The 22353-nt window shown below is 38.5% G+C and overlaps 1 protein-coding gene across 5 annotated transcripts in view; it reads right to left on the bottom strand.

The window, feature by feature from the left end:
• myo6b (myosin VIb) overlaps positions 1 to 22353 on the bottom strand; it is a 51631-nt gene that overhangs the window by 12626 nt on the left and 16652 nt on the right. For 3 of the 5 annotated variants that reach the window (XM_061696166.1, XM_061696167.1, XM_061696168.1), the window contains exons 10-27: positions 21843 to 21923; positions 20219 to 20399; positions 19702 to 19846; positions 18335 to 18492; positions 17328 to 17419; positions 16924 to 16996; positions 14593 to 14720; positions 11206 to 11301; positions 10652 to 10822; positions 9464 to 9502; positions 9281 to 9374; positions 8555 to 8685; positions 8371 to 8448; positions 8156 to 8285; positions 7497 to 7587; positions 6605 to 6755; positions 3906 to 4114; positions 3742 to 3820 (exon numbers count right to left, since the gene is read on the bottom strand). In XM_061696166.1, coding sequence (XP_061552150.1) covers positions 3742 to 3820; positions 3906 to 4114; positions 6605 to 6755; positions 7497 to 7587; positions 8156 to 8285; positions 8371 to 8448; positions 8555 to 8685; positions 9281 to 9374; positions 9464 to 9502; positions 10652 to 10822; positions 11206 to 11301; positions 14593 to 14720; positions 16924 to 16996; positions 17328 to 17419; positions 18335 to 18492; positions 19702 to 19846; positions 20219 to 20399; positions 21843 to 21923 — 2127 coding nt within the window. The other 2 variants (XM_061696169.1, XM_061696170.1) reach the window with 2 other exon arrangements.

Genomic DNA, 22353 nt, shown 5'->3' with positions numbered 1-22353 from the left:
ATCTATGGGAGGGAGGAGGTGTACAACCTGTGCATGGCACATAGAAGCAAACAACCATTCGCACTCACATTCACACCTATGGGCAATTTGGAGTCTTCATTTAACCGAGCACGCATGTTTTTGAGATGTGGGAGGAAACCGGAGTGCCCAGAGAAAACCCACCCAGGCACGGGGAGAACATGCAAACTCCCCACAGGCGGGGGCCTAAATGCTCCCAACTTTAAACACTATTATTTAACTAACCAATAACAATACCTTATCAAATGGATGCACCACAATGAGGAGCATCATTCTTGGCAGGAATTGGATTGCAATAATATCAAACTCTCAAAACTCCCATTTATTTCTACAAGTCTCAAACGGCATAACTGTTTCAAGAACCCAGTAATTGCATCCACCTTAACCGGTTGGTGGAAAAGTCTAGAAGCTACAGAATCTCAATTTGCTTCCAGGATACTCTCCCCATTCTGGCACAATCCAGATTTAAAAATTAACAACATATCCATTTATTTTAGTACATGGGAATAATTTGGAATTGACCATCAACAACAACCATTTAACAATGCTATTTTTGTGACGTGATGAATTGTTCCAAGAATTTAAAATAAGAAGCGGAAACTTCCTTGAATACAATAAATTAAAAACAGCAATAATAATTAAAAAAAAGAATCCCCAAAACTTCAGAGCACCCTTCAACTGCTGGGGTTTGTTAAGCAAATAGAGGAGTTTTGTGAAATTAATTACAGGTACAATATCAATGTACTTACCAATCACTAAATGGGAAGAAGACCTTTCTAAGTCTGCTGACCATAGTTACTGGATGCATATATGTAACAATACATTTAGGATGACAAAAAATACAAATTTACAGCTTATACAATATAAAGTGCTCACAGAACACACGTTACACAATACACTATGCATAAAATGGGCTTCTCTCCATTTAACATATGCACACACTGCACTAAAAATACTCCAGACACCTATTTTCATGGGAATGCACAGCAACTCAATGCTTTTGGACTTTGGTCACGCAGAAACTCTCATATATTTTGAACTGCAGAATACCACTTCCCCCAAGTTTGTGCATAATCGCCTACTTAAGCATAATCGAACTCTCAAATAAATATTCACAATCAATACTCGTGTTAGCTATCGCTAAGAAAACAATTTTACTAAACTGGAAAAATAAACTATCAATAATAATCACTGTTGAAATCTCATCATAGAATATATTTCATTAGAAAACATCAATTACATAATTAAACAAATAGCTGGTCACCCTTCTTCAACATGCTGAACCTAGATCTTTCATTCATCTGCCAAGGTAAAATGCAATCTGATAATAACATTATATTGTAAAGGTAATAGTAAAGTTTTGCCTTCTGTATCCTTTGTTGTTGTTTATGTTGTTTTACTTTCTCATTTATTTATTTACTTTTTGTCTTTCTCACAATTTCACACAGGCTCTGTTGGGGGTGGGGGGAGGCGGTGGCGGTGGGGTCCTCAGCCCCCACGGTGCAGGCCACAAGTCACTTCTGAATGTTATTGTGCATGCAAGATGGCGTCAATTTACTTACCCGAGTCCACAGATGCTCACCTCTAGACTTATTCGTTTGGTGTGGGGCCACTCACTCATTGTGATAAATTGCTCGTAACTATACGAACCTCCTTAGTATGCCCTCACCTGCACTCTATTTCTAAAGATGTTTCGAATTTACATTAGTCACTCCCACCACACTTCAGTTGTACAGCCAGGTCCACTACCTCTGTCCTGCATGCTTCCCCTCCTGTCCAGCCCTGTCCTATTTTGTCCTGTCTTTCCTTCACAAGGTGTATGTAGCACTACTGCCCCATAAAACACTCAAATCTAATGTGTTATTGTACGAGGCATCTAATGATTTACTATCCTCATCTTTATTACAGTTAATGTCCTGCCTTTTGTTGTCTTATCTTCCTATATCTTTATTTATCTTTTCACTGTGTTTCCCCTTTATTTTTTTCTGTCACTCCCCTTTAAAACCTTGTTCTGGCCAACTGAAATTTTCAATAAAAATCCATCAAAATACAAAGAACCACAGTGGCAGCTTAAAAAGTCCACGGTGGGACATTAAAACTGTTCCGGCATAGATTCTGTTTGACCTAACAGGCAAACAGGACAAAAAAAATAAAAAAAACGTTGTCTTCATTTGGGCAGAAAGTGATAATGTGGGAAAATGTTAGAAAAACACACTGTTCAAAAAATAAAGACACACATAATAATCTCAGTCGAACTCAAAGTCAAGCCCAATGATGGGCTATCAAGTTGTCCAGTTAGGAAGCAATAAACATTGTAAATCAATTTCACCTAAATATTGTGCAAATTGGACAGACAACAAGTGGGAAGCTATTGCAATTTACAAGACAAACTCTATGAAGGAATGGTTTTGCAGGGGGTGCCATCTAGAGCCCACAGAATTGCTTAGATGGTGCAGATCGTACAGCATCGCACTATGACTCCTAGCACACTGTAGTACCAAGCCATTGGGAGGGCAGCACAAAGCTCCAGTGTGAGATCATTACTTTATGTTCTCAACCAATTATACTATGTAATACAATAAAAAATTGATAAATAAATACAAATCATTAAATTGTGAGATGTGTGATTTAGTTTCCCTGTTTTTTAAGTCTGATCAGTGTACTGTATGTATAGTTTTCAATACCAATTTAACGGAGACGACTCGAACTACATTCTTGGAAGGAAATGGCAGACTCGTTATGTAAGACGTGATGTGCTGTCAAAAATAAATAAATAAAACAAGCTTTCCCCTTTTTACACAAATACCTTTTCCTATTGGCCTGCTAATGCGTTTGTATAACATATACTGCTTCACTGTATACCATGTTCCAATTGCTGCTTTCTAAATGTATCTATTTACTGCAGTGCAGTTGTTTTATGTCCGGCTTTCTCTGGGAAACTTCAGCGTGTACTGTTGTCCAAATAAAAAGATATGAGAGCAGTGGGAGTGAACACAATACAGTCAATTTGTTGCATGGAGCAGTATAAAGCCAGTCACAATTCCCTAGTACACTCTTAATTTAAAGTAATTTTAAACTTTATTATATACTCATTACAATACCCCAAGGGGAAATTCAATTAGCAGCTATATTTTACTTGCAAGCCACATGGAGAAGTAGCTCAAAGATATGCAGCATGCAGGGAGAGGTCAGCGTGATGGGTTACTAAACTCCTGAGCTGGATTTTGAGGGCATGGGTTTGGGGCTGCTTCCCTCCAAGACCTCGACAGTCTTTAGGATGCAGACTAGCATGCCTATAACAAATAGTTTTTAAGACTAAATGCTTACAGATGAGGTACTGCTACCCCAACATTGGTGAGCAAGTCATAAGAAAGGAAAATCATCCCGTGTATTGCTGGGTTGATTTTTGTGAGGCCACTGAGGTAAAACAGTAACATTTCCTAAATACATGATACTGCTTTCAAGAAAGCTCCTGATGAACCCATGATTAGAGTGCAATTCTGTGTGAATGACAAGTAGATTTGACTGGGTTTAAGCATTTTTTCTAGGAAGGGGAGTAGGTAGTAGTGCTCTTCTTAAGCGAGATTAATGCAGTCCGGACAGAGTATGTTCTTTTATTCAAACACAATTTTGGGGGCTTTTCTTAACTTGTGCAGTTGTCCTGCAGACATCAATTTGTTGAATACAAAACAGACAAATATAACAAATGACAGCTGCCCAAACCTGCAGAACCTTCTCCTCTTCCTCTCGATTTTTCCTATCCTCCTCTTCCTTTTTCCGCTTTAGCTCCATCTCTGATTTCCTAGAGAGTTGAGACATATTATGACCAAACCCTGAACACATTCACAAAATATTTCATGCAAATATTTCCCCTTGTTGCCACATACAGTCTTCGTTCCTCTTCCTCTTGCTCGCGTTGTTGCTCTTCCTTCTCCCGCCGCTTCCTCTCTTTCTCCAAATCCTCCTCTATGCGCTTCAGCCTCTCAGATTCCTCCTCCTGCTGTTTCTTCTTCTGCATGGAGGACAGCAGCCGCTCTGAGCGTTTCACTAACACCTGGTACTCTGTGTCAATCTCTTTCCGGTTCATAACTGAACTCTGTTGGAGGCGAGAAGAGGTCAAAAGATGAAGATCAGTGATACTGTAGCTCACTGACATACAGTATATCTATGGCTGTGGTCACTTATCAGGTTTGGTTCAGTTAAAATTTATTCTCATGGGATTGCTCTGCTAGTGCGCTTCATTTACAGTAGCCAAATGTGAACGCTATTATTTGAACTGTGGTGCACACAAAGACTGATGTTGTCTCAGCCTGCTCGAACTCTTGGTTCATATTCATTCATCATTGATGACTTGGGGGCTCAAATGTATCTACCCCTAGCTAGGCCCCTAGTCATAATGGTAACCTGCCTAAAAGTTAATTGGACAGGAAATTGATAATAAAACAATTGCCTGTACAGTTACTGAATGTATTATGATGGCAAGAGTTTGATTGGAACAGATATTTTCATATTGTGAAATGCAGCCCTACTTTTATTTAGTAAATGAGAGAACATTACACAGTTGTGCTCATGTTTGATTACCAGTGCACAATTTGTAATGTGTAATTATGCTTTAATATCATTATATCCGTGAATAATAATAAAAAAAAAACACTTCAACAATACTATCGTTTATCGTGAATGTTTTTGAAAAAATATGTTGTTCTAAAAAAAAATGCTATCGTGGCATAATATACTGATAGAGAGAAAGAGCAATGGATAACAAAAATATTGTCCAAACAGTTTAAAAGAGAGTAACAACTGCAATAAAAATCTGTAATATAGCAGTACTGTGGAGCAAGAACCGTGATATAGCGGAGGATTACTGTATCTGTATTCTGTGATGATAAATTCCAGGAACTGATTGTTCCAGGACTGGAACTCATTGTTTCCATGACATGTGCATTCTGGGACTCATATAGTCTCAAGTGTAAAATGATATATATATTTTTAACCATTTCTATTGAAAAAGATTTAAGATTTTGAGACCGATATTGAGACCCACAAAAACTGCTATAAAAAAAAAAACCATAACGTTTTCAGAGGTAATAAAATTGGAATAATCTTTTTTTTTTTTTTTTTTTTTTTTTTTAGATGAAAGTTATCTCCAACTTTGAAATACTTTTAGTGACTGTATGACGTTTGTTTGGTGCCAAAAATAGGCTCCAGCACGCCTGTGACCCTAGTGAGCATAAGCGGTTCGGAAAATGAATGAATGCATTTTATCATGCAGCAACAAAGCGAATGAAATTTTTTTTTACTGACTGCCTGCAGTACTTGTCAATTAATGAGGGGAGGAGAGGTCAGTATATTGTGCAGATTCATTAGAGTGAGTCACTAACAGGAACACAAAGATGGGAGGTGACAAGGCCTTGTCCCCAATGTATGGAGAGGTGAATGACAGGCATTGCATCCCATAAATTATTCACTCAGCGACGCAGTGCTCAGAGCATTGTGAGTGTTGACGTTGGTCTGCTAATAGGCTAACGGAAGAATAAGGGGGTTGAGAGGCTGACTGTGATGACGCGGGGATAGGAAGGGTCAGGACTCAACATTGCGTCACTGTCAGCAAGGACGCCGCAGGCATCATCACCACTCACTTATTGTAGCTGCTAATGGTGCATGAGGAGCAACAGTTTGAAGAAAACCGGCACTTGCGGGGAATGCTCACTGAATGGGATGTTGATTGGTTGGTGATTTGCTGTACAGTTCTTGGCAGCTGCAATAAAAGTTGTGTTTATTGCCAAAGGGTGAACTGGGATTTCACTAATCAAGTTTGATCATATAAGGAACAGCCACACTAAATGACATTATTGAAGAAAGGCTTTCTTCCACATGAGCCGATTGAAAATATCGATTGAGAGAGAAAACATGAGGATTGGGCACTTGGCAAGGAAGACTTCTGTGTGCACAAGTGTAAACATATAACATTCATGAGTGTTGAAGCAAACTCAAAACAAAATAGTTAATGCACACCTCAATCCACTATATGGGGAACATCACATGACCAAATACCGTAAACAAGTTAGCGGACTTCCTGTGTATGCCTTGATAACTAGCATAACAATGGGATGATGACAGGATCGGTTGAACCCAAACTGGCTAAAATTTTGTTTTCTATATGGCTGGTGTCTTCAGACAAAAGTTAATTACATGCATATCATTTATTCATAAAAATATGATATATGTAAACACAAACAACACCTAAACGTGATATTGTCATCATTTGGTAGCTCTAGAAGACATTTTGTGTGAAGCAAATGACATTGTAGACATTTAAAGCTTCCATGGGTCCTTTGTTCCAGTCTCCTGCTATACGGTTCCGAGATTTGTCCGAGCCGGAAGAAGCGACCTGTTTTGCCGAATGTGGGATTTGGTTTCGCATATACCCAATGCTAAGCCTGAATAAAAAGTAGAGAATCTGACTGATGAAGACTGATAGCATACAGTAAGCAGCTTTACAGTCCCTATAAAAAGATCAGTCTTTATAACTGGACAATAATCGTTGTATGCCATAAGAAGGAAGGGCATATTCATGATGACTCACCTTTATCATGGATAACAGAGAGTCTATGCTGGTTGCCAGCACCTGGACCTGCTTGGCCATCTCCTGTTTGCCCTCCTTCAGCCCACTGACCACCTCGTTGAAGCGCTCTATGTGCTTCTTCAGGTTTTTCACCTTTACCATACCATCGATGCTATAATGACATATAACCAGATTTTCTGAATGGCTGCCTTTACCAGCTTTTTAAAATAGAACCAAATAAAGAGAACAGTGGGATTCTTTTATAAAGGCAAAGTAAGACATTCATTCTCAATGACATTCCAAAAAGACATTTTGGAGTACTGTGTAAAAAAACAAACATATACAATTTAATTATACAGTATGAGGACCCACTCAACTTGCACGGCAATAATTTGTGCAATTTGTTGAAAATCTATTACAATGGTGAGATTGGACATGACTTTCCTTTGGCATTATGCCTTTAGTATTGAAGTTCAGGATTATTTATCTATTTATAAACTTTGTCGCTGACCAATGGAAATCATGTCCAAATTTGTTAATGTTAAAAATGTTCCATGTACAGTTAATACAAGTTTAATAATGGTGTCAGTTTGCAACCAGAATGAATTATTTAAATTTTTAATATTTATAGTATATGGGAAACCCGGTTTTGAAATCCCAACAAAGCGGAGGTGACCAGAGTCTGTACCAGTGTCTGGTTTTAGGACCTTAGAGGTTCCACGGTACATTATTTATTACAGTATACTCCATTTTATTTATTTATTTTTTAAATTTCAAGTTCTATGAAGGGACCTGGCCCAGTAAAAATGTCTTTGCTTTGTAAAACCGCTGTGTTTCTGCTCAGCCTATGACAATAAAGTGACAATAGTGAGTCTTGAATTACTAAAGTGGGTATACCGAGGGGGAGACTCACCGTGGCTTGTGCTTCCGCTTACATAACCACATGCGCACCGTCTTCTGAATCTTAATGCATGCCAAAGCTCTGTAGCTCATCTTGTTCTTGACTGGCGACAGTGGAAAAAGAGAAACACAATAGATTTGTAACCTAAGCAAAAATGTTCTATCACAGAGAAATCTGACACCATCATACATGCTGTAATGGGATTCAGCATTAACGCCCCTAAAAGCATATCTAACCCCTGTGGGAAATCACATTTTTCTTACACACTCACACACGCATGGGCGCACGCGCACACACACAAAATAAAATAAATGACTACTGAAATACAATACAGTACTTATATGGTCTGTTACTGCAGGAAGTCCCTCATCAAGCAGGCAATTTTCTTCCATAATTTAATTGAATGCTTTCAAAACAAAGAGCAGAATGTTTGCTGTAAAATAGTAGGATTCCACAAGCAAGCACAGTATCAAGTGCTGCAGTGCTGACTGCTTTGAGAGTAAAATTTAAAATTGCTTCAAGCTACTTTCCACATTACGAATAAATTCAAGGGTGTGAAGTATGACTTTAGTAACGCCATCAGGGCACTATAATTTACTGGAGGGGAGTGACTATGCTGCAGATTTGTGACACTTGTGTAGGAGACATTATGTGTGGTCGACTGGACCCACGTTTGATCACTGACAGGCTACACCACTGGACCTTCTTCCAACGGCTGCACACCAGCCACTTGTTGACTTTCTTCAAAAGCTCTGCCAGGTGGTCAGGATCTGACTTCATGATCTGGTCAAACTCAGCAAACTGAGAACACACAATCAACAATTACTTTAATTGGGCCATTTTAGGGCATATTTGTGTTTTACAGGACATCAGCTTTTTCGGTTACCTTTCCCGGGCGGAAGAACACTCTGGTCAACCCGAATTTAAAGTCATTGTCATTCAGTCCAAACGCTTTGAACAAAGCCTACAGAACAACATATACATAATAGTAAACATCGAAATACTGTCCATCTTAATCACTTGTGTTATCTAAATATAACTGGGCATCACTGAGGGAGAAAGTATTGCACCTTGCAGAAAAGTCGTGGGTTCAGTCGCGTAAGCTTATCAGGCATGTACTGTTTATACATGGTGTAAAGCTCATGGAAGGGGGCTCTGGAGGGGAACCCGCCCTGCATCAGGTCTAGCACAGACACCATTCCTGAGTGAAATAAAAACATCTTGAAATGCAGTAGGCTAAAAAACAGGCGGATGATGACCTGACAAAAACAATGCACTAAAACTTAGTAGTATTTCATGTTCAAGTGTTTACTCCACAAGATTGAGTTTTATTTATTTTACATTCATTTTGGGGAATTTTGTTATTTTTCTAGCTTATATTTTATTTTGTATTCATTTTAAAATATTTTTAAATATATTATTTTAAGGATTTTGTATGTCCCTCACATCTCTGTCTACCTATCAGCTTTCTGCCACTCTCCAGCGCTCTTACCTATGTCTTGTTTTGTAATTAGTCTAAGTATTAGCTGCCACTCTTTCACAATAATTTTCCATTCAAAACATGATTTTTATTTGGCTGATTCATTTCTCGTCGATTGTTCCTACTGTTTTTACGCTTGCTTCAAGCCTGACAATTCTTGCTTTTTGGAGTCTTTTGTTAAAAAGAGTCAATCTGCATCCTTTTGACTATTAATTGATTTATAAAATACATTTTGACTGTTCGTTTAAGTCTAGCTGATTACATTCCAACACAACAGTAGGCACTATACTATCAGACAGCCGTAAAAACATGTTACCTGAGCACTGCAGCTGTGAGAGAATGAGAGCTCCTTCAAAGTGGTGGCTGACCATTTTCAGGTTGGGTTTGACACAGCGGATAAAACTGGAGCCCTGCACGGAAAGAGGGCAACCATTAGAAAATGCATCTGCCAGTAGAAGTTTTGATTTGAGTCTACAATGCCATGGTGATTATAACTCACAGTGCTACGAAGCTTTTCCAGCAGTAAGTTGAGCTGCGTCTGCGAACAAAAGTAGACAAGGACTCATAATTCTTTTGTTTGAGGAATGTGATATGAAGTTGAGCCGGCCACATAGGTTGTGGGCGCCACACATCCTCTGCAACACTCTTGGGCCACCAGCACCTTATTGAACGGCATTGTCTTTGTGCGAGAGTCCGTGTTTGGTGCATTAGTGATGAAAGCCCTGCGGCATTCGCAGCAGTGATAAAGTCTGTTGAAAAACACATCGCGTAGTTTGTACCTGACGGAGGGAGTGGGGGTGGGGGTGGGGGAGATGACTGGGGGGGTCAGACTCCCTCTTTTTGAAACAAACAGATGACGTGAACACTGTGTGCTTTTGGTTCAATAAACACTCTTTTGTGAGTGTCTCATTTCAGGTGTTTTTTTCCAACCTTCTTTTCAATTTTCCCATCACTGCTCTGTAATACCTGAAGCTGACTTAATTCAGCTGTATTCTCTCACAAAGAGGCTGAGATGTCTAGAAATTAGAAGAAGTATACTCCACTGAAGAAGGGAGAGGAAAAAGTATCTAGAAAAGGAGAATAAAGTGGAAGCTCTAAAGTCGAATACAATCTATTCTATCACCCTGATTGTTACTTTTCTAAATAATGTAAAGTAACCTAATTAATCCCAGACTCTCTATCTCCATCGTAAAACAATAATTGACTATATTTACAGAGAAGTAAACCACAGTATATCCATCTAGAGCTTGTCCTCATTAGGTTCTCGGAATAGCTGGACCCTGGACTAGTTCAGCCAATCGCAGGGCTCATACAGTATTAATAATATTTTTTTTTTTTAAATCAATAAAAATAAAATCATTCACACTCACATTTACACCTACGTACCATTTAGAGTCTTCCATGAACCTAAAATGTATGTTTATGGAATGCGGGATGAAGCAGGAGGACCCGGAGAAAAGCCAACTTCTGAATGGCTTAATAAAAAACTAAATGAATAAAATAAATAAATAAATAAAAATTTGGAGGTTAACACAATTCAGTTCTATCAATTATTCATGAATATTCAGATTCATCATTCCGATTTCTTTTATACCTATTCATCTTTTGATAATATTAATCGCTTAACAGGAGGAGCTTGTTTACTTCCTTGTGTGTTTAATATGACAAACTCTGGGGCCTCTCTGACCTTGAATTTGTTTCCAACGCTGATGAAGCTGAGTTTTCCCGCCTTGTGTTTGGAGTCCTTGTTAAACGTGGAGGTCTCAAACAGCTGTCGAACAAAGTTGTCCTTAGATTCGCAAACTAAGCTCTCCAAGGACATGTGGAGGGCGTCATTGTTCTTCTCCACAAAACGAGTCTGTTGACACAAACACAATCAGTATTTGACTTTCCGTTAAAAAAAATGCAATAAGTCGCAGATATAAAGCAGCTTCTAGTGCTATCTGTCAATACACACAGCTGACATCAATACACACAGCTGACATCAACTTTATTCATATTAACTTTCTTATAGAGTCATTGATGCGAAAATGACAAATGTGTTTTAAAATGAGAAGCTGGATCCAGATTTGACACCCATTTAGAATCTGCTGTAATATTTCATCAACAACTCCGAACTGCATTGCTCCGTTAATTTTCCACTGTAGTTTGCACTGCTTGCTGTCGTCACTGTATAACGCATGCTTGCATATTTAAGATGGCAACACTACTCCATATATTAGAGACTGTGGGACAAATTACCGTTTCATAGCAGACAGCTCCAGCAAAGTGCCTGATGATAAAGCCTTCATCATCCCGGAGATTCCGATGAATAGTCAGTTTTGACTTCCTAGGAACCTGAGAGGCAGAGCAAGAGACATCAAATCTGCTATATTGACAGTGTTGAACCACAAATGTAATGATTTCACTCTTGACTTATCCATCACTGTCTATGCAGTAGAACATTGTTTATCAACTGCATGCTGCAACAGTATTGATTGAGGAAGGCTGGTTTGGCTCAGCGGAGTTGGACTGAAAAACGACAAAGATGCCATCCGTTATATAGCGCCGTAGTGAGTATAATCTTTAAAAAAGTGTAATTTGCATTAATTTGACTGCTTGGCTGCTTGCATAAATCAAGTTGTCTTGCACATGTACTACAAGGTACACTTAAAGTGCATTACCATACATGTATATAATTATCCATTACATCTCGGCTTTATAAGAGGACTTGCATAATTAGTACTTGTAAAAAGGTAGCACATTTGGCTTGGCTCAGATAGTGGAGTGGTTGTCTCTCCAACTGAAGGTTGTTGCTTTGATCCCTGAGAAAGATATCGAGCCCTCAGATGTTCCCTCCATGGCAACATATGCCACCATCAATATTCAGTTGGTGAACGAGGTGACATTAAAAGTGTTTCAAGCACCTTGAAGGCAGAAAAGCACTAGAAAACTGAAGCCAATTTCCCAGGCAATGAACCATATTTGGTCATTTAAGTAGGGATTCAAAATTGACCCTTTTGGACAAAATTTAACACATAGAAATGCATGATTTCTCCTAGCCGAAAAAAAAAAATTGACAATAAAATAGGGGGCGTTTACTTACTGCAGAGAGGACCAAGCGTCTATTATGGGTAAGCCCTTTACTTGTACATATTGTTATCATAATGTTTTAAATGTCTTACGGTAGTAATATTCTTTCAACATATAAGAATGATGTTGAGTTCAGTTGCTATGGCCGTGGCATAATATGAGGGACCGTTAGGGACATAATTCAGGATTAGCTCTCACACTCTCATACGCATGGCAAAGTCTTGCTCTCACAAACACTAGTCAAACGCGCTCTCAGGAGCATGTCACTTGCGATCACGCACACGTCAGTGGCGCTCGCATGTCACTGACACTCACGTGCGCATGTCGTTGACGCTCGCACGCATGTCAATCACATTCACACGCAGGTCGATTATGCTCACACTCGAATAGTGTAAATCTGAATTAAGTTAGGTAGTTCAGGTGAAAAGGTGAAACTCATTATAGAGATGCACTGCAAACACTCAGTGTTAAATATTTCATATTTAAAATATTTATGTATAATTTGGATGATTATAGCAGATAGCAAACAAAAACCCCAAATTCCCCATCGCTTGAAACTAAAATATAACGTGGAAATAAATAAATAATTAACTCAAGAAATAAAGTGATTTTTAACATAGAAATTAGGCAGGAATTTGCCCTCTGAAAAGTATGCCAGTGTTTCATGAATCTATGAGTACTCGGGGGGAAAAAAAGACTTTTTGACCATACTCTAATCTATTGAGATGTACCTACAGTATATAAAACAAAATCATGAAATATTTGACTGTGAGTGTGTGTAGTCTCTAGTGCATCTCTATTACACGAGTTTCACTTTTTGAATTAAACTTCCTAACAATATAATGCTTTTGGCACTAATATAATTTATAGAGATGTACCTGTATTTAATTATTTCTTTGATTAGGACAATCCACATTAATGAACACATCAGAAAAGATCAATAGATAGATAGATAGATAGATATATTTGTATTATATATATACAATATATATATATATATATATATATATATATATATATATATATTGTATATATATAATACAAATATATATATATATATATATATATATATATATTATATATATAAATATTTCACTCTGAGTGTGTGCAGTACATCTCTATAATATCTGGGTGACTGGTTAGAGCGTCAGCCTCACAGTTCTGAGGACCTGGGTTCAATCCCCGGCCCCGCCTGTCTGGAGTTTGCATTTTCTCATGTGCGAATGGTTGTTTGTTTGTATGTGCCCTGCGATTGGCTAGCAACCAGTTCAGGGTGTACCCCGCCTCCTGCCCGATGAGCTCCAGCACGCCCGCGACCCTAGTGAGGAGAAGTGGCTCAGAAAATGGATGGATGGATGAATTGAACTACCTAACTAATTTAAGATTTACACTATTCGCGTGTGAGCATAATCGACGTGCGCGTGAACGTGTTTGACATGCCTGCGTGAGTGTCAGTGACATGAACGCGTGAGCGCCAGTGACGTGCCTGCGTGACCGCCAGTGACGTGCGTGTGAATGTGATTGATGCGCATGCTTGGGCGTCAGTGACATGCGCACGTGAATGTCAGAAACATGCTCGCGTGAGCGCCAGTGACATGCTCCTGTGCGCGCATTTCAATAGTGTTTATGAGAGCTAGACTTTTAGTCTTGCATATGGGTGTTTGACAGTGTTTGTAAGAGCGTTTTATAAGTGCTCATGAGCACATTTGACTTGTGATAATGAGAGCCTTTCAGTAGTTTGTGTGTGTGAGAGCATTTGAATAGTAGGTGTGAGAGCTAATTCTGAATAATGTCCCTAACGGCCCCTCATATATTCTTACGCGGCTGCACAAAAATTGCACTCTGTTCTTAACCTCGAAACGTTTTACGTATGTCGGTACCATAGTAACCCTTGGACCCTCTGTACTGTTTATTACAACATGTTAAGTGAAACTGGTGTTTAAGAAAAAAAAATTACTATATGGAGATAAAGCAGTGCAACAACAAGAGTTTAGGCAAACTGGACAGAGGCAGACTTGGAGAACCTAATCTGAATGTTGTAATCTGAAGGAACAACGGCAAAGGCAAAAGATGTTTCCTCACAACATAATAGCATCTCTACTACGCATGCATCTCATTTAAAAACTCTGAGTGGCAGCCGGTAAAACGCCACACTTTTCAGTTAATCTGAGAGACTGTTTACGTGTCTGGGAAGGTGCTGTTTTGGTTATCAACAGATTATCTTTTCATCGATATATGGTTACCTTTTTTAAAGATAATATTTCAATGAGTTCCTTTTAAAGAAGAAGAATTCAATCTAACAGGATTTCAAGCTTGCAAAGAGATGGCTGAGACAAACGAGAGCAGCAAAAGCAGAGAAAGGCAGGGAGTAAGAGTGTGCGCGTCAGTCATGTAACTGCTGTAGCACACAGGTCTGGTAATATTGATCGTAAAGATGAAACCAATGTGGAGGCGATCTCACCGCCCACACAATGGCAGAGAATGACAATAGAAGACAACTAGACGCGTGTCTTCGTGTGTCTGAGTGTTGAGGCGCAAGGAGTTAAGATGTGGAACCGTAAGTCTGAAGTGGTCTTTATGCTTGCTGTGGACAGCCAGTGCAAAGTGTTGGTCGCTGGGTTGAGGAAGACGGTTGTCTTCATCCAGAATGTCCAGAATGCCCACGAGTTTTGCTTCAACGAGATCTGGAAACGAATGCCGATCTATTAGCAACAAGAATCCTGTAACATTTATTAGAAATGTCCACTCTGCGTGACTACTCAAAGCACAAAATGTGCTCATCAGGATGCTAATTTAGTATCATGGCTGAATTATTCATATGGCATGCTGTGTTATATATATATCATCTAATAGCCAAGGACCTCCCAGAAAAATTTGCATGAACAAGCACCTGTGCATGAATCCTGAAGACTGATGAGTGAATTAATACGCGGCCCAAATGGTCATTTGCAAGTCATAAATGTTATTCATGGCTGTCAGTTAACCTCACACCTGAATAATCACAGCCTTTGAAATACAAAATCAAAATGCTTCACCTTGATACACGGACAACTTCATCTAATTAATTCTGGAATTTATTTGACATGTAGGACAACAAGAAACAAGATTGTATAATTTCTCCCGCCTTCATTTGCCACTAAAAAATCCACAAAAGCCACAAAGATTCATTATATGGCCTCCCTTGAGACACACATTTCTTGGATAATGAGAAATCTGTGCTTTTGTAGCAGTGACAGGTACACTTTTGCCACTCTGACAGAAGTCTGAGCAAGAAAAATGGTCTAAATGAAACCCACGTGGGCGAACTCATGTCATACTTTAAGCATCCTTGGTACTGTGGTGTGTGTGGCTCTAATGTTGGCTCTCCAGGCAGTTTATGCACAAAGACTATCTGTCTGTGCATTCTTGCAGAATTTGCATATCTCAGCCCTCATAAGCATACCTTCAACTTAATAGTGTCCCCGAGTGGCTTGTTTTAATGTCAGAAGACCACCAAAGGTAAAAATACATGGTTAGTGCACTTAGTCCTGTATGCATGACTGTGAGTTATGATATTAAAAAAAGCAGCACTGCCCCAGACCAGAGGGTGTGGTCCCTTGTTGAAAATCACTAGCAGGGGAATGTATGCATGCAGAATAAGATAACAGTGAACCCTCAAAAGTGACTTTTGGATTAAATGTATTGTTACTCTAATCTAATATTTACGTACTGTATAATCTATGGGATAAGGTCACTTTCTATTGTTCTGTATTGGTTTACTTTTACTAACGAGAGCATGTGTTCCCTTTTCAGTTAATATAATTTGAATACCTATTTAAAATTTAAATGCCGTTACTTCTTCAGTTTATTTATTTACATATCTATATAACTGTAGGTGTAATCCGGAAAAGTATTGGATGGGTGAAAGAATAATCAGGCAAAACCAATAAGGTCCTTTCTCTCACATAAAGCAACAATCCATAGTAGTTTACGAGAATCTTGTTTAAATATTGTGACACCAATTGAGAACTAAACCTTTTACCTCAGCTCCCCAAGCCATTTGGTATATACATTAAATGTAATTCTTAAAAAAGTAGTATTAACGGGCACACTGGGAGGATATAAAATAATAATGGATATGATGAATGAAGAATGAATGAGAATGAAGTCAAAATATTACGAGAAAAAAAAGTGTATTTTCTGAGAGAGAAAAAGTTGTAATATTACAAGAATAAATTCAGAATATTAATAGGAAATTAATAAGGAAACGGTTGGAATACTGCAAACCCAAATGTGTAGCTATGTTAACAAGTAACACTTTAGTATGTTTTGTCATAACACCATCATTGGTGGTTGAATGTGATTGTATAAATGTTTGTGTGTATTCGTGAGAAAGGACTACACACACTGAAATCTTCTGTTAGGTCTGTCCATCAACCAGGAGTGTTTTTAAAAATATATATTTAACAATATTACCCATTATTAATACTGAACTGTATGAATATGGTCATAGTGGCAGCTGGGCTCAGACTGTTATGTTTAGGCTTGTGTGGGGATATTGACATTCACTTGTTAAAAATTAAAAATGTTACTAGTATAAGATTACATTATTGTTTTAGCACTTTTATAATGGTAAACATTTTCTAGACATTTGACATTTATTTCTTTTACGTGTGATCCTAATACAGTTAAATATATAGGATTTTGGTTTTGAGCTCCCAAAGTCAAAATTGATTATGAATTGTTAGTAGCTCATATATAAATACGTAATCGGTACGAAAAAAAATAAATATATCGAGCACCGTCACATTGTGATGACAACAGTAATCATTATATAACAGCTATCATTTAAATATAGTTCCTTTGCGCAGCGTCCCTGTTGTTCACATAGAATGAAAGTGAACCTACCAATACAGTCCTGGTTGTCAACATAATGCACTTCGTTCACTCCCAGTCCTTCCCTTTGATAGAGCTCTTGTTCCTGCACAAAAAGTCCAAAAGTAGTCCGAAATCTATATCATAAATCGGTGAAAGTCCCTGAAGTAACTTCCAAACTGTACTCCTTTAATTGGAGTCCTTAGAAGAAAATAACATTAAGAGATTACAGGAGAGAAACAAGTCTCAAGTCTCTCATCACATCTATTAGCATTAGAATTAGCATTCTAATTTCGTCTGGAACACGAGACAAATACAGAACAGAAGGGAAGCTGTCATCCACCGTGTCCTGCTGCATTTAAAGAGTAAATAAGTTGTGAGTTTGAGACATGACAGAGAAGGTTTCTGAGGACGACTAAAACATGCTGCCTATTTACCTCTTTCAGGATGCGCTCATTGAAGAACTGCTGTAATTTCTCATTGCAGTAATTGATGCAGAACTGCTCAAAGCTGTTGTGTTCAAAGTACTCTGAGAAAATGAAATATTACAGTATGAAAGAACTTAAATTCTTTAAAGATTAATACGGACACATGTCACATTTACCTGCATTTCATGAGATTATACTTACCCTGGTCGTCGAGTATACACATTCTAATGTATTTAATAATGAGACATGACACACAGAGTTCCCTTATGAGAATTAATTCTAAACAAAGAACTGTACAGTGGATTCCCTCCCAAGGATTTTGATATTCAGGATTAACGCCACAAAAGTGTTTGGCTTTTTATTTAGTTTTTTTTCCGAGTTTGATATGACGTTAGCACAGGAGGGCACTAGTGAAAGCAAAGGGGAACAATTTAATGATCCTGAACACGGAACCAGAAGTGCACCTTTTACTGAAGCAAAGGAAAGTGCCTCGCTTCCCAGTACAATAGGAGCAATACAATTCGATCAAACACTGCAATTCTACCAAGCAGATGCTCTCATAAATGCACTGATACACCACACAACACTAACTATCCATGCACTTTCAATTAACACTACAAAAACAAGAAGACCTGATATAATATGCCACTAAGCGCAAACATCTTCCCATTCCCTCATCATTACATTTCTGTCAGGGGTCTTCAAAGTGTGAGTACTTTAACTTGATTTTTAGTTGAATTATACCGAGGTAAAATATTTGTTATGCTTGAACAACATCTAGAAATGCTAAAGTGTTACTTAAAATGCTGCCTGCAGCGTTGATGAAGTTTTATGATTGTGACAGTTTAATACACTTTTACATTATTTCCTATGGGAAATTTGTATTGAAATTAGAAGCTCTTGGAAGTCAACCTTGCATCACGGAAAATATTTGGAGGTTCCACTGAACTACAAAGCTGTTTAAAGTAATTTGGAAGAAGCATTTAGTCACTCTTTATTTAATTGAGGATATTTACCAAAGCCAGCGATGTCCAGCACCCCGATGAAGCTTGAGGAGGACTTGAAAGGGAAACACTGGTTCACTCGTTTGACCACATGATCAAAGAGGCGGCTGTACACCGCCTTGGCAAGGGCATCGCGGGCATTGTTAGCTTGTTCCACCTTTAGAGGCACCCTAGAGGGGCACATGCTATGGTAAGACAGGCAGCCTAGAAGTGGGACAGCCATCTCTCCACTTAACTACTTTTCGATAGAAAGTTAGAAACCTTTTTTTTATTTCCAACAAAACTTTGTGTTGCCAGTTGTTGTCGTCTCTTCAGCTGTTTTTTTTGCGTAGCAGTCAAGTTTCAAGTCAAATTTCTTAGCCAAAGATGAATGGAAAGTGCAGTGTGAACCTTGAACTTCACTTGACTTTCATCTGGCATTTAAAACATTTTTTTAAAATTCATTATTTATCAGGGTTGATGGCGAGGACAAAGCGCAGGCCCACAGTGACAGAGTTCAACTTGGATATTCCAGCTGGGAGAACTGGGGAAATTTAATATTAATATATGTGCCTTTTAGCCATCGGTTCTCTGTTTAAAAAAAAAAAAAAAAAAGGTCTGAGTCTGCCAATCATTCACTTTCTCCATTTTGTAACAGTGCCATTTAAATGTCGCAGGTCGTATAAAACACATCCGATGTTAGAGAGATCTGACGAGCATTCTTATCCATGGCAATGTTTCACATCCCCCCTGGAGAGAGACTCAGGCATAAGTGATACAATAACAGCGTCCACAGCTTTATGCTGCAGTCAAACACCCCAAGGCAGAGTGAATCAGTTTGGGCCTTTATGACAAAGGCAGGCCCCACCTCCCTCGTCCAGACAGTGGAGGCCTTTTTTGTATGATGTTGAAGCCACACTTGCCTTTCTCCTCAGATATCAGATGCATTATTCATATTGGAGAAACACTTCCAGGCCAGGCCAGCATCTGGCTGTCTTCAAATATTAATTGACCAAGCCCGGTCCGATCATTCAAACACCACATCCCCACTACATGTACATGGGAGCAATGTCAGTATGGACTGTTACGTATTCTGTACCGAATAAGTGATATATGGACAAAATACAATAAGCAAGACATCTAAAGCAGGATCCACTATTTTAGTTTTATGAGTACTTGGGCGCTTAAGGAATGTCTGAAACTCAAAAAGGATATTATCAATACAACAGATGCAATCAATCTTTTGTCAATACTTAAAAGCATTTAAGAAAAAACCTCTAACTCCTCTACTTATTTCATGAATTTACAATTCTTTCAAATAATTTTTGGCTCTATAATGGCCTTTCTGCCTAAAGCAAATTCATACATCAAGTGGCAGACCACAATGCGTCAGGTCTTACTTGATAACCGTTCCTTTGGCGCCCCCTGCCGTCGTGAGCATCACCCTCGTTGTGAGGCTGACCTTCAAATCATCCTGGTCCAGACCCAGCAGATCGGCGCAATACTCCAGAGTCAGTCTGGATTGATTCTTCAGAACGCAGCCCCCTGGAAGATACGGACAAATACACCAACTTTAATACAAAATAATCAAATTACTGTTTGGTCCTACTTGGTTCATTCCTCAAATGGGTTAGATGAAACTCAATTTCAATGTAAACATCTAATATAAAAATAAATGTAAAAAATGTAAATTAAAATCAAGTTACATTTTATTGAAATATAAATGTATACATCTAAACTAAAATAAAAGCAAGATATAAATGAATAAAACTAACACATTTAAATCAAAATGTCTAAAACTGAATAACATTTTAAAATATATATTTATATGTAAATATAAAAATGATTAATTGAAAATAAAACCAAATAAAATGTTAATTAATTTAAAAACAAATTCTTTAACCCAATCTGTACAACCTGAGCTACTTCCCGTTTCCTCAAAGTCAATATTGCCGAGGTGCAGAACGCCAGCAACCACCCTAAACAGGTCCAGCTTCTCTGTGTCATCCAGACCAATCTTTTTCATAGCCACACACATCCTATTAAAGTCACCCTGGTCATCGAGAAGAGGGTCCTTCAGTGCGCCCACATTCACATGCTGCACACAGAAGTAGAGGAGAAAGTGATTATGAAAATAAAGCGTGTGACGGGCTCTATACTTCAATGCTTTCATCAGCAGACCGCATCCCAAAGATAAACAGCACACACCAAACACACTCCTTCCAAATGGACTTACTGCTACCTACCTAAGCTTATTATAGTTCATGCATAAATAATGAGAGAAGAGGCATGCACTGTGAAATGTGATGGCTTCATCACACAATCACAATTAACAAGGTCTGCTCCACAAGGACTGTATTGTTAAGTACCCTATAACCCCTAAGGAATCAAAGTTGCATATCTATACTATGCTAAATTTAAAATTTCAACACAACAAAACCAGAAAAAGTAGAAAAGACACCACCCGGCATGCAATTCTTCACATCTGCAGTACAAAAAACAGCATGGGAAAAACTTAAGTCTCACAAAAAAAGTAAATAAATCAATAATTAAAAAATAATAATAATTCACATTCAAAAAGACATCACCTTGTCGTCCTTTACATCACAAATACGATGCGGGATAGACAAATACTCAATTGGCAGACCTTATAAAAAAATGCACTTAAGACAACATGTTACAACATGGAAATTGTGCAAAATAATGAGGTGAAGAATAATGGTTATGAAAACAAACCACATCCAGTCCGACATTGACCAATAGAGCATAGGGATGGGCATTTGACTAACGGTCTTTGATTGACTTTAGGGAAAATGAACCATCAATCCATTTAAATTTTTGATGACAATGGGATGGGAAACTCTTTCTCTGAATTTCTTTATCTCCTGGTTCCATGCCATTGTTGTATGGAACATAATAATTCTGCATGGTGTTCTTAGGCCATAGTTCTTTCTGGATGTAGCTCAACTTTCCATAACTAATGTTACTTTGGTCTTTTTTGACAGAAAACGTGCTGATTCGGAGTCAAGAGTGCATCTGCTAATTACACATAAGTATTGTACTCCATTCTCAAGGCGCCATGAATCCAACAATTCCACACATAATTCAACAAGATCAATTAATCGATAAGCAATGCCCATCTCTAACAGAGCGTAATAGGTATTACTCATTTCACATTTGACAAGACATTAGGAATGGAATGTTTCTTTGTTTACCACTATTTCACTATATAATACAACTCCATCATGAAATAAAGTACTCCCTTGACTTACTCGTGGAGTGCAACATACTGTGTTACACTTATATATTCAATAGTTTCAAGATATTCGTTTCCGCGTGTCCTCCACGCTTCAATTATATCAATAAATATTGAGCAAACATACTTTGCATTTTAGCCTTTGCTGCTGATATTGTGCTCTCAGCATGCCCCGCTTTCTTACCATTGACGGGAAAACGATTTACCCCATTGGAAAGGATAGCAGGCTTTTTTGTTTTGTTTTTTTGCAAGGTGAATACATGCAAGCAGTGAAAATTACTTTACCTCAGGACTCTTGCGGTTCTGCATGATTTGCTTATCAGAATTTGTGCTGGCAAAATATCTGGTGCAGCCTCGGTTCAAATACTGCAACGTAGAAAGAAAACAAATTCAAATATTCTAATACAATTATCTGTACATAATTAGCAGCACGGTTGATGACTGGTTAGAGCGTCTGCCTCATAGTTCTGAGGACCGGGGTTCGTTCCCCGGCCCCGCCTGTGTGGAGTTTGCATGTTCTCTCCGTGCCTGCGTGGGTTTTCTCCGGGCACTCCGGTGTCCTCCCACATCCCAAAAACATGCATGGTAAGTTAATTGAAGACTCTAAATTGCCCATAGGTGTGAATGTGAGTGCGAATGGTCGCTTGTTTATATGTACCCTGCGATTGGCTGGCAACCAGTTCAGGGTGTACCCCGCCAACTCCCCGATTATTGCTGGGATGGGCTCCGGTACTCCCGCGATCCTTGTGAGGATAAGCGGCTCAGAAAATGGATGGATGGATGTTCATAATTAAAT

This window comes from Phycodurus eques, chromosome 14, assembly GCF_024500275.1.
Source record: "Phycodurus eques isolate BA_2022a chromosome 14, UOR_Pequ_1.1, whole genome shotgun sequence".
NCBI lineage: Eukaryota > Metazoa > Chordata > Actinopteri > Syngnathiformes > Syngnathidae > Phycodurus > Phycodurus eques.
Note: the sequence above shows the minus strand (reverse complement) of the source record. Positions and strands in the feature narration are given on the sequence as shown.